Here is a 13,079-nt window from a genome sequence, read left to right as displayed (position 1 = left end):
AAGGTAAAAAGGGGATTTCAGGGTCCATAGGGCTCCACAGGGAGACAATGGGGGTGTAGGTGGGGACTTGGAGGACCAGACACCAACAACAAAGCTTTTCCAATCCCAGGATGCTCCGGTCCTTGCCCCTATACCCCGCTCACAGCCTGAGGGCAATTCAGTTTTGTTGGTGACCGGCAGATGCTGGACCACCGCTTTAACATTGGGGCTGCTATTAAGCATTTTCATTTATTTTACGTCAAGAGCAGCAGCATGAGACAGTTCTTTGAACGTCTGCACTGCTGCTCCATCACCTCTCCGCGGCGCCATGACACCAGCCCTCGGCTAGGTACTCCCTGGCGGGGCTCTGCGGGGGACCTAGCTAGCAAGGCTTCCCGGACCCCAGACTAAAGCCGGGACTTAAAGGGACAGGTCAGGTGGATCACCGCTTGCGGGGACCCGCATCTAATTTGCAGTCTTGCCTCCGGTCTTGGGAGACAGACGATAGGTGCTGATGTGGACACCGGTTCGTCCGGGACTCCTCTAGACCACCAGGGCAATACAAGCACTGGCGCAGGGCAGAATTTAAGGCCAGGGGACCCGGTGGTTAATGTCAGAATAGGGAATAAGGCCCTCTCCCTGCTGCCCCTCCCCCAGCTCAGGGCACCATTCCCCTGAGGTCTAGCTACTCCCTGAGCTGCTCCTCCCTCACCATCCGCCCCCTCTGAGACTCACGGCAGCAATTTTCTGCATTCAGATCTTTGGGAACGGTGGGTCCAGTATCCATGTGTATCTCTCCCAAGGGCCAGGTTATACAGCGCTATATCCTACCAGGCACTGCAGTCTGTGTAGTTAATTTTAGTGCCCACTGCAGTTATATTTTTTATTCTGCATTGTATGTGACTTGTGCTAGTGCTGCTGTCTGTTTTCTTTTTTTTTTTTTTTCCATAACTGTCAGCTTATATCTCTCCCTTTTTTCCACTATAAGCCTGGCATACTAAGATATAGGGGTTCATTGTACCTCACATCTCCCTATATTTGTGAGGGCAATCACATACTATACATTGCTGTTGCGCACTACACTGTGCCATATTGCACATACATCTGAGTTGCTAACTGCACTGTGCCATATTGTGTGTTACATTTTTTTTTTTTACAGCTATGTCTGGCAGAGGCAAGAATAACAAGCAGCCTGCTGCTCCCACTCTGGTGTCTTGTAAGTCCTGCTCATTCAGGATGGTCTTTGTACTGTATATCTTGTTATACTGCCCCGGGCCCATCAGCCCCAGTGTCCTCTCCTCAGGTCCCACCCTGGGCTACCTTTTCACAGGTGCTGCCAAAAATTGCGCACCACCTAGCTGTTCCTGTGGTAGCTCCCCCCTAGCACCTAGCTCCTGTGGTAGCTCCCCCTATGTGATGGCCACAACAGGTACTCCCTGCAAATCCTTTGCCTCCCCCATGGGTAGACACGTCTACAGCTTTTCAACATGTTACAAAAGGAGAGACTCTTACCTAGTAAATCTACTAAGCGTGCTGTGTTATCTTCCCAGTCCACCCAGTTATCAGCTTCTGAGTTATCGTCTGGGGAGGCCGAAGACACATATCTCTCTCACTCTGACTCCCCATTGGGAGAGGAGGAGCCCCCTCTAAGTTGAATATACCTGCACATGTCAGAGCTGTAAAATCTATCCTGCATATAGAAGAGACAAAACTAGCTCCTAAGGCAAAAGAACCACTATTTAAGCTACAAAAGGTAGTTTTGCCAGAGTTTCCTCACACTGATCAGCTATCTGGTCATGGAAGATGCCAAGTAAAAGATTTCCTAAAGATGCCTAAACGTTTAACTTCCCTTTACCCTCTTCCAGCTACTGATTGCACTAAATGGGAAGTTCCCCCTGTAGTGGATTCCCACATGACACGTCTAGTTAAGAAATTCTGCCTTACCTATCCATACTGCAACCTCCTTAAAGGAGACTACGGTGTCTGCCAAACAACTGTGCAATGCGGCCACGTAGTCTTCTGTCAACACCTTTCTTAGTTTCGATGCCTTTGATACATTTACCTCTCAGGATGCTTCATTTGGACGCTGGATTCTCCTCTCGGCTTAGGAGCATCCCTGCCCTTGAACAACTGCTTTGGGACATCCCAATTGTCTCCCTGTGGGGCCCTATGGACCCTGAAGAAAAAAAAAGGAGAGTTATGGTAGACTTGACTTTGTTAACGCTCTTTCTTCGAAGTCCATAGTGTCACAGGGCACCCGCCCTGACGCACTTGGTTTCTATGGGTTTCTTCTTTTGGACACCAGTTTTCTTCTTTGTTGTGTGAGAGCATGATTCTTACGTGTCCCAGTCTTCCTTCTCTCCTATCCTGCTCCTGTCTTGGGCTTGTTGACAAAACTGATTGGGGGGAAAGCTTAACTGTTTGGTGTCCGGTTCTCCTATACACCACCTACACCCCATTGTCTCCCTGTGGACTCTATGGACTTAGAAGAAAGAGAGTTAACAAAGGTAAGTCTACCATAACTCTCCTTTTTCTATGCGCAGTATTGAAAAACCACCTTTACTTTTGTAATGCAGAAGTCTACTAACTTAAGCATTCCTGCTTTACAGGTGGACATTATATGTGGTGACCATTTGCTGGAGAACTATCAGACATTGAGGGACATTCTATCTGCAATTGGGAAAAGTGCACTTCAGGTATAGTATAAGTCCTGTAATCGTTTGCATTTAGTTACAATGGGCAATCTTAAACAACGATATACCCCTTCATGGCCCGTTGCTACTCCATAATTGATAGTAATCAGGCAAAAGATCACATCATAAAGTGCACCAATTACGCCAGGAATACATTTGTATTATTACTATTGTCATATTTTACTTGTATACTCTGGTGAATTTTATTTTTTGGGCAACATTGGGATTTTAGTTTGTGTCCTTGTTTTTTTTTTTTTTTATGAGCTTCCAGATATCCCTTGCTGCTTCCAGATATCCCTTGCTCTTTAATATGTAACAAGCTCACCTGTGATAGCACACCAGCTACCATTAGATCATTATTGCAAGTGAATTTATTGTTGCTGGTGGGATTCAGAGGTTTCTTATACCCCTTTTACACCGGAGCTAAAACCCGGGTTATTGAAGGGTTAACCCGGGTAGCTCCCTGGTGTAAAAGGGGAGAGGGTCGGATCGCCGGTTCGAGTGACCCGGCAATCCAACCCAGGTAACTAGCAGGGTTTAATACGGGCGTAGCCCGTGAACCCTGCTGTGAGAACAGCGTACTCTGGGTCACGATGACTTGGAGTGCGCTGCAAGCCGGCCGATTGGTCCGGCTTCAGTGGCGCTTGGAGATGACGTAATCTCCAAGCGACCACTTACACACCAGAAAAGCCGGGTCTATGTAGACCCGACTCCGGTGTGAGCGGCACCGACTCGGGAATATCCTGAGTCGGCGCCGGAAAAATTCCGGGTCTGATCCGGCTAGGAACCCTGTTCCAACTCTGGGTCAGACCCGGAATTTTGGTGGAAAAGGGGTATTCGATTGCATCATCCCTTTATGGAGGAAACACCAGCTCACTTTACAGTGACATCATCAGGTTTCCATAGCAAGCCCAGTGCAGAATTTCTGTCATTGCTAAGCCCCTGGTGTAGAGGGGAGCATCCACCTACTGAGAATGTAGACCTGCGCTATGTTGTGCTAAGACCAGTGGCGGAGATCCACTAGGGGAAGAAAGTGTTATAGGGAAATGCAGCTGCTTATCACAGTTTCCTAAATTGAGAACATTGAATTGATAGCATTATTGACATTATTTGTAACTTGTATCTATATTGTGCCAGCATTCTTGTGATTGTCACTATATGCACATGACCATATCGGTAGCATGGATTAAGTCATGTTAAATGTATGAATTTGTTTTTCTAGATCGATACTGTACTTTATCTCTGTGGCCAATATCAGCATTTATTTTATACCTATAGGTAACCTGTTGTGTCCATTAAGCCTTAATTTTATGATTAAGAAAAAAAGTTATAGATCTGAATCTGGACACTTGGACGTTTATTTAAGGACTGTACACTCCTCCCCTTCATAATGCCCGTTTTCTGCCCAGTCCCAATAGTCTATTTGTTACAGGGTTGCATAAAATTAGATTTAAAAAAAAAAAAAAATGGTTTATTTGATTTAAATCAGTTTTATTTGGAATTAAATAGGATTATTTATTAATATATTTTTTTAAGTAAACGTTTTGAATGTTTAAACGTTTATTTAAAGAAAAAATTTAATAAAAAATCCTTTAATTAAAATAAATCCGTTTTTTTTTTTTTTTTTAAAAATCCAGTTTTGTGCAACCCTGATTTGTGATACGGTTCGGCCTTTCCCAGATCACAATACTTCTCTTAAAAGGTTTTATTAAATCTACAGGACTACGCTTGCTGTCATGTACACTTATTTTATAATATTAAATATTATATAATGAAATGAGCGCAACAATCCAATGGTGCTGCAGGAAGTGCTTGGGTGGCTGCTTACACCCTATAAACCACAATCAATACAGTACTTGCAATTCCCGCGCTCCTCTGGAGTAACAGTCAGATTCAGGAAAAGTTAATGAATGAGAAAATTTCTCCCGGAATAAATTCCTACGTTGTTCCTTTTCAAATGGTTCAACCAATGAATATGTCAAAATTCCTCAAAAAGAATTAGAAATAGTATATAGTGAAGTACAGTTTATTCAACACATAAATAACATCCATAAACACATAAAAATGGCTGCGTACCAGATCTATAGGGGTGTAAGACAATTCACACCCAAAATAGCATATACAGGGATACAAACAGTCACCTCCCGGGGTGGGTTCATGTGGTCCCCCTGGTGTCTATGTGGCAGTGGTATGTCCTCTGACCCCTAATCCTGGTATTCTCAAAGCAGCTCCTTTCCCACCAACGCGTTTCTGCTCCTATGGAGCCTTGATATTATTTTATAATATGCTTGTTGTCCTGTAGGCTCATTTAATATTATGCTTGTTGTCCTGTAAGCTCATTTAATATTACGCTTGTTGTCCTGTAGACTTGTTTTAGGAAGCAATATGTTGCTTGGTGCTCAGTTAAGGTGGGTACACACCTGACGGCAGTGGCGGAACTCCCGGAGACAATGGAGTCATTTGCCGCTGGGCGCCAGCCCTGAAGGGGGGACCTGGCTCCATTGTCTGCCGGCCGTTCCGGGCACTTCATGGAAGAGGAGCGCCACTGATCGGTGCTCCACCTCCAGTTGCGTAATCACCGGAGGGTGCCCTGCACACTCCATTTGCCGGGCGCCCGCTGAGTGTGTTACCAGTGGGCGCCCGGCCGGAGGCCTGAGCTCCCTCCGGCTCCCGGGTCCTGCAGTGCACTATGGGAGTGACGTCATGACGTCACTCCCATAGTTCCGAGGAGCGGGCGCTGGAGACGGACGGACGGCAGCAGCACTGGAGCGGGGTTTAAGGTAAGTATTGTTTTGATTTTTTTTTTTATTGTATGTGTGTGCGCGCACGGGGGGGGGGCATTGCAGTGGGCACTACTGGGGGCTAACTACTGGGGGAATTGCAGGGGGCTAACTACAGGGGGCATTACAGGGGGCACTACTGGGGATTACTACTAGGGGCACTACTGGGAGCATTACAGGGGGCTTACTACAGGGGCCTTACTACTGGGCCATCAAATGGGGGCACTACAGGGGGCTTACTACTGGGGACATTACAGGGGGCTTACTACTGGGGGCATCATATAGGGGCACTACAGTGGCATTACTACTGGAAGCATCATATGGGGGCACTACAGGGCCCCTTACTACTGGGGGCACTACAGGGGCTTACTATTGGGAGCACTACAACTGGGGGCATTGCAGGGAGCATTACTACTCGGGGCACTACAAGGGCTTTACAACTGGGGGCACTGCATAGGTGGACCACTACTGGAGGCACTGCAAAGGGGGCCCTCTACTGTGGGCACTGTATAAAACGAACTGCATAGGGGGGCGGCGGCAGCTGGGGCTGGCATAGGTGCTGGGGGGGGGTGGTAAATTTTAATTTGGGGAGGGGGGGGGGCACCAACATTTATCTTGCCTCCGGGCACCTGGGATGAAGTTCCGCCACTGCCTGATGGATATATCTGCAGATGATGGTCGTTCCTACACAATGAACGGCCATCATCTGCTTGTGCCTCAGGTCCCGGCGGCCGGGGGGTGGGACCCGGTGGGCGGGTCTGGGGCGTGACCACCCGTACACTCCTGCCGATGGACAGATATGTCTGCAGACATATCTGTCCATCGGCTGTGCAGCACAGCCAATGCGATATGTCGGTGAACGTTGTTCACCGACATATCGCGGGTACACACTGGCCGACGTGCAGCAGATATATTGGCTGATCAATTGGCAAATGTAACTGTCAGTGTGTACCCAGCTTTAAGTGTTAAATACTTGTTAGCAGAGAATTAGAGTGCACAATGCATTCCCTCACCATATAAACGTACACACTAAGCTTCTCAAATAGCTGTCCCACCCTTAGCATATTTACTGACGGTTTATTCTTTTGTCATACAAGTACCTAGATTTTGGATACTGCTTTAAACTTTTAACCCATGTTATATTGTGCCTTATTTAACCTGTTTATGCAAAATTATGTTTAGCAGAGTTAAGGGGCCTATCCACTAGGCGACCTGAAAGACTGAACGTCTAGCGTTCAGGCCTTCAGGTCGCCGAGGTGCGGTGCCTGCACTGAACTTCATTCACTGAACATCATTCAGTGCAGGAGCCCAACCTCCTATCTCTGAACATGCCGAACCTGATGAGCGTCGTCAGGTTGACAGGCATGTTCAGTAGATAGTCGGGGTCGGCAAGGACCCAGCGTGCACGCGCATCGCTGGTCCTTGCCGGCTGTCCATTACTCGACTTTGTGAACAAAGTCGTGTAATGGATAGGCCTCTTTATTTGCCCTTCTATTCAGCCGATTGATGTTTTAAAATATTATCATGGATTAAGGAAATAGTGCTACTGTTTGGTCCCCTTCTATCAACTTCAGCTGTGAAGAACAGGCCAGGAACACTATATTCTGTCCCCCTCTCCATGTATGCGCACAAGCAGCATTCAAAGCTGAACACTACAATGGACCAAGGCCAGAGTCACAGGAAATTACAATGTGACGTCACTAGGGAGTTACTCTTTCTATGGAACGGTGTCATTATTCATGATTTGTGTCTATTCATTTCAAATAACATCTCTATATACCCTGAAACAATGTGCTTATGTATATTAAAGAAAGTAACACGTAATTTCCGGCAGACGCCATCACAGTGCAAAACCACTGGTCGTAGAGATCTAAATGTCTATTAATCTAAATTAATATTTCTTAAATATTTTTAGTGTTTCCAGGTCAAAAAAATATGTATTAACTCCACTTAATTGGTTATTTGTTTCAATTTGTTAAGTGAATGCTATTCTTTTATAAAAGATTTAATTTCCTTTTTAATTATATTTTAATTCATTTTTCCAATGCTGTTCTGTTGAATACATTCAGATTAATGTCAACTATAATACAAGGACGCAGACATCAAGCTCCCTCTCCCCTCTGTAGCTGCAATGTAAGCAGTCATTAGATGTGTAGCTGACAGTTTTAGTGCATATTTGGGCCTCTCTGGCTCACAACCTCCATATAATAGCTATTCTACAGCTAATTGAGGTTGCACTGCCGAAGACATTTTCACCATAAAATGCTAGATTGTGGCTGATATTGGCATCACCATTAAAAATAAAGCTGTTTTATTCTTTGCTGACCAGATACATTTTTATGTTCTCACTACTTTATGTGTACCAACAAATAGTGTTCTTTCGTCTCTTGCAAATGTAATTCTGGCAATGATAGAAATGTATTAAGCTACCGCACACTGTTTACTAGGATACATTGTCATAATATTCCTTCTCCAGCATAGTGACAAGTTCCTGTCATTTACTGATGACACCGGGCAAAGTAGAATGCATCCGTGCCATGACTTATATATACAGTGTATGGAAGGGGGGGGAAGTACACACTTAATAAGCATACCACGTTATACTATCTTACCTTTACCGTGCTAAACTACTCGGCAAAGAATCCAAGTTTGGGCTATATTGGATGAAGTGTCTTAAGGTGGCCATACACGGCACGATATAGGTGCTATATCGTGCTGCGCGCTCCCGCAGGATCGTAAATCGCATTCCCAGATCTTCCTGCAGGTTCATATGATCTGGGATACGATGTACGATCCCATTCAGATGGTGGAGGGGGGAGCCGGCATATCGTGCGGTCAGCGGCGACCGCATGATCGACAGCGGTGACAGCATGATCCGTCTGCATCGCACCGTGTATGGCCACCATTAGAAGTGGTGCTGCATAATTGGTACAGACGAGGATGTTGAACACTGCTTAGAGCTGAACTGACAAGTGGAAACTGCTCCTGTTGTCCTATTCTCTATAAGATAACTATTTACATGTTACAGTGGACACAAGAAGCAGATACACTCAGGATTCCATTATCTACACTACCTGACTGTGTTGCAATTTCAGATTATTTTCTATAACCCATGCACTCCTGAGTTTAGTGGCTGTGCTGTGTTATCCCTTGATCTGATTGACAATCCCATAACTGTAAACACTGGTATTATCAATCAGTGCTGGCAGGGTGAGGGGTCGTTCCACTCCAGTTAAATGGCTTGAGGCTATACGGTTTATTACCTTGGCAATCAAGAGAAACACATTCAATCAGAAGGCAATTATTGAAGCTTGCATACTTTGAGAATTGGTATAGTAAATGGTTATATTCGAGGAGAACTACACAAGGAAGTTAATTTATTACAGTATATCCTAGACCTTGATAGTCCCGTGCCATGTTGTTGGGCACGATTGGAGAGTGTGTGAACTGAAAAGGTGAGACAGTGTAACATCCATTCAAAAAGAAAGACTTCTAGAGAAAAATAACCTAAACCTTAAAGCAGAGGTTCCCAGACGCAGTCCTCAAGGCTCTCCAACAGTGCAGGTTTTAGAGATATCCATGGTTGAGCACAGGTGACTTAATCAGTACCTCAGTCAATTTGATTTAACCACCTGTGCTCAACCATGGATATCTTTAAAACCTGAACTGTTGGGGTGCCTTGAGGACCGCACTTGAGAACCTCTGTTTTAAAGGCTTAAGTCCACTTTAGAATAATAATAATAAAACAAATCTTCTAGTACAGTATAAACTTTGTAATAAATCCACGTATCTGGCTTGTGCCATTTTGCTAAGCAGCTCGTAGCATAGTGTAGACCCCAGACAGCGCTAGCACAGCTGCCTCTGGAACAGCTTGTTTCCCCAGACTCATTGCACAGGGTAATCTCTGCACTGGACGAGCGCACCAGCGCTGGGTCTGCTCTGCTCTTCACAGTGAGCATTCGGCAACTGGGTCGGCCGTGATCTCTCCCTGCTTAAGAGCATAAGGCACCATGACTCCTGTATTTTTTCACCAGAATGCAAGATGCTGCTGCCATTTTCACAGGGTCAGAAAGGACAGGAAGCACCTATAAATCATTTGCTACTATCTTAGGGTCTTTTAAATGAAGGTGGAAAGCGTAGTTTTCCTTTTGATATTTCCACAATACCCACCTTGGATTGCTGGGGTTCTGTCCTTCGGAGTCCCATAGTTCTGCAGAAAGTCCCCTTTGTGGATCTCTTCGCCTAGATTTTGTCTGGTAATGTCACACAGCACAATCTGTATTCACATTCCTCCAGCCTGTCATGCTTGGAGAATCACATAGTACAGGTGCCTCTGGGGTTCCAGACATGTGAGCCTCATGGTTATTAATTAGCAATTAGTATATGCTTCATTATGACCACACTTGTATAGTCACATTGCTTTTAGCACTTTATGTACTAAGAATGTGCTGGTCCAGTTGGTATTCATGTGCTGTCTTCAGTTCATACTTTGATCACTTCAGTACTCTGCTTAATTATTATTTAAAGATAGAACTGAAAACATTTGTCTTCCTTTGGGCTGAGTCTCTAATCAGCAAGTTTAAATATGTAAATGACTGCTCAGCAGGACAGCCCCAAGGTCAGCAGAGATGGCTGCTTCTATAGTTCTATCACTCCTGACCACAAAGCTTTCTTAACAAAAGAGATAGTATAATTCCTTAAATGATGGTGTCTGTTTAGTAGAAATCTTGTTATCAGCATTGTATTTTTAAATTGGGATTTTCAGTAGAACAGAATAAATGTGTGATAAAATAGTGAAATAGGAAACTGGCAAACCAGCGAAGAAGGTGACCTTTGTTATGGAATTAATTCACGTTCCAGGCGAAGCATTAGCCTGTCCAGAGCCTGTGCTGCACACTCCTATTTCACAGTCTATAACAGGAGACCTTATACATCTACAGTTTAAGCACACAATGATTGTAATAGTTCAGTATTCTCTACGCTGGCTGCATAAAGAAACAACTTTGTTGCTTATTTAGCCCCATCTACATGACTTGTTTCGGACCATTCAGCAGAGAATTTTGTGTTTGTTAAAAACCTAGATTGTTTTTGTCATATGTTAGCGCATGCAGTTGTTGTTCTCGGCTTTGAAATACCAGCTACAAACCAAGAAAATAAACTATTAAAAGCTATATACCACCGGCTGTCCGTAATAAGACTGCTGTCTCAGGCGCTAGTTGTGGGGAATTTAGTTGGTAAATTTAAGAATTGTTATATAGAAGTGAACTCTGCAATAAACCACTGTTCGTAGTATTCAATTATCCTCAGAACTTGTAGTTCACTACACAGTGTATTATCGGGGGTTTCCGCATTAACATATGTATTCTGTAAAACTCCTTTCTAGAATATTACATCGGTTGGTATATCTCCAATCAGTAACCAGCTTTCATCTACAGTCGCTGAATGAGTTCCCTTCAGAATGAGGATCTATAAGGAGGAGTAGAATACTTACAATAACTATTTAAAGTGCCAACGCCCTTAAGGCTCTACACTGTGGTGCCTCCTAATGGAGTCAGAATATTGTTTATTGGAGATTGTAAAAATCTGATTTTGAAAGGAGAGAGGAGGGTATTTAAAAAAATATATTTTAAACTGTTAAATTACTGCAAGTGAAGCTGTTACATTCTAATGTCATGGTTTTCATTCAATTGAAATAATGTCATATATTGTTTCTTTTTAGGATGGCTTACTTGTCCTTCACTATGGCCTCGTCCTGTCTCAGTTATCATTGACCTGAAGTTATTGGCTTGGAAGAAAGTAGACTACAGGAATGTCCATTTCACACCTAGTCTCAGTGAAGGAGGACGCCAGAGGGAAACTTAAGAAACGGTCAAGATTCAGGATGAGAGCGATGACTGCTATAACGCATGTCACGCTATCTCTTAGTAGGGTTACTGGCATCGTCTGTGTAACCTTTTCACAGGTTCTAATTTCATAACAGCAGCCACGTGATGCCGGTCAGCTTGTACAATCATATATGTGTACATACACTGTAAATTATTGTTACTGGGTCTTTGTAAACCAAGTACTGATTTATATGACAGAGTATATAATTTTATATTGCAAAAGTAATGGAATATGAACTTAGGCACTGACAACAGTATACATAAAAGCATTTGTAAGCTGCAACATGATTGTTACTAAGACATGGAGTCTTTTTGTTCCAAAATATTATATTCTGAAAACAGTATTCCAATGCAGGTTGAATAATTCTGTTGTTAAAGTAAATCTAGAACTACTCGGAGATGAAATATGGCTGGTGTCTACCTTGTGTATGGCGTGGGCATGAGTACATGAAGCTTTTCTGATCTGAACAGAATTAAAGCTGTTTTCTTCATAGCCAAGTCTTCATCCTATTTTGTTTAAGCTTTGACATTAAGGAATATTTGATCTGTTAGGTAACAGCAACAGAACAACACTGTGATCCTGGACGGAAATATCAATGCATTTTAGATGATTAATCACATGAATGATTAATGATGGCAGTGTAGGTTTAATGCAGAGAATTGGCAGAACAAATTATTAAATGAGTGTAGCTTTCAATAATGAATAAAACATATATAACCTACAAATCTCGCTTCAAAGGGTAAATATGGTCAGTAAAGGGGCCAGACCACAGCGGTGCAATTATAATCCGGGCAATTAAGGAGATAATCTTTTTCTGACATATACTGTGATCTGGGAAAGATTTCTGGACTGCACAACCTGACTATATATATATATGATGGGCGGTGCTACCTGATGAGACTAATTGCAGGCACAGAAACAGACAAATCTCAGGTGCACAACTCCAAATTATTAATAATATATATAAATGCAATAAAATTTTGCAATCAATAGAGGTTTTTAGCATAATCATGGCCAAGGTTATGGGCCTACCCACCATATCCAGGTAACCTCTTTTGGGTAGGTCCCTAACATACTAGGGTTCAAATCCAGAGCGCAGGACCCCCAAAAACTGGCCCAGCCAAGCCGCCCCAGGGCACCACCATAGTAAGAAAAGTGCTTTGTAAAGATATAGTTAGGAGCAGCTGCATATAAAGAATGAAAATAAAAAAGTGAAGTACATATATATTAAACACACACAGTGAAGGGTTAAAATGTGTTATAAAGGAAAATGTGTTATAATGCAGTGCCTTGAGACAGATTAACCAATGCAATCCAGGAGGACCCACGCCCCAAAAATGAACCAAAGTTGCACTACAGTATATAACTTGTAGGACTTACTTAGAATTGTGCCTAATACAGTGTGCATATACATTACCATACTCCATGTTTTGAAACCAATAAGGAAGGGTGCTAGTCCAGAATGTGGGCGTCTCCTTTCCCTCAGAAGTGCAATAAAGCTCATTAAATGGAGCATATGGGAAAGATTTCTGGACTGCACAACCTGACTATATATATGATGGGAGGTGCAACCTGATGAGACTAATTGCAGGCACAGAAACAGACAAATCTCAGGTGCACAACTCCAAATTATTAATAATATATATAAAGGCAATAAAATTTTGCAATCAATAGAGGTTTTTAGCATAATCATGGCCAAGGTTATGGGCCTACCCACCATATCCAGGTAACCTCTTTCGGG

At 43.5% G+C, this 13,079-nt stretch overlaps 1 protein-coding gene across 3 annotated transcripts in view; it reads left to right on the top strand.

Annotated features, from left to right (window-relative positions):
* The window catches only part of PCGF6 (polycomb group ring finger 6), a 54,295-nt gene extending 42,465 nt beyond the window's left edge, over positions 1-11,830 (top strand). For 2 of the 3 annotated variants that reach the window (XM_088448681.1, XM_088448680.1), the window contains exons 9-11: positions 1,139-1,195; positions 2,589-2,675; positions 11,172-11,830. In XM_088448681.1, the coding sequence (XP_088304807.1) occupies positions 1,139-1,195; positions 2,589-2,675; positions 11,172-11,228 (201 nt within the window). In that variant the 3' untranslated portion in view covers positions 11,229-11,830. The remainder of the gene's footprint in view (positions 1-1,138; positions 1,196-2,588; positions 2,676-11,171) is intronic. The other variant, XM_088448679.1, reaches the window with a different exon arrangement.
* The last annotated feature ends 1,249 nt before the right edge of the window (positions 11,831-13,079 follow it).

This window comes from Taudactylus pleione, unplaced genomic scaffold (genome assembly GCF_031769625.1).
Source record: "Taudactylus pleione unplaced genomic scaffold, aTauple2 ptg000464l, whole genome shotgun sequence".
Taxonomy (NCBI): Eukaryota; Metazoa; Chordata; class Amphibia; order Anura; family Myobatrachidae; genus Taudactylus; species Taudactylus pleione.
Note: the sequence above shows the minus strand (reverse complement) of the source record. Positions and strands in the feature narration are given on the sequence as shown.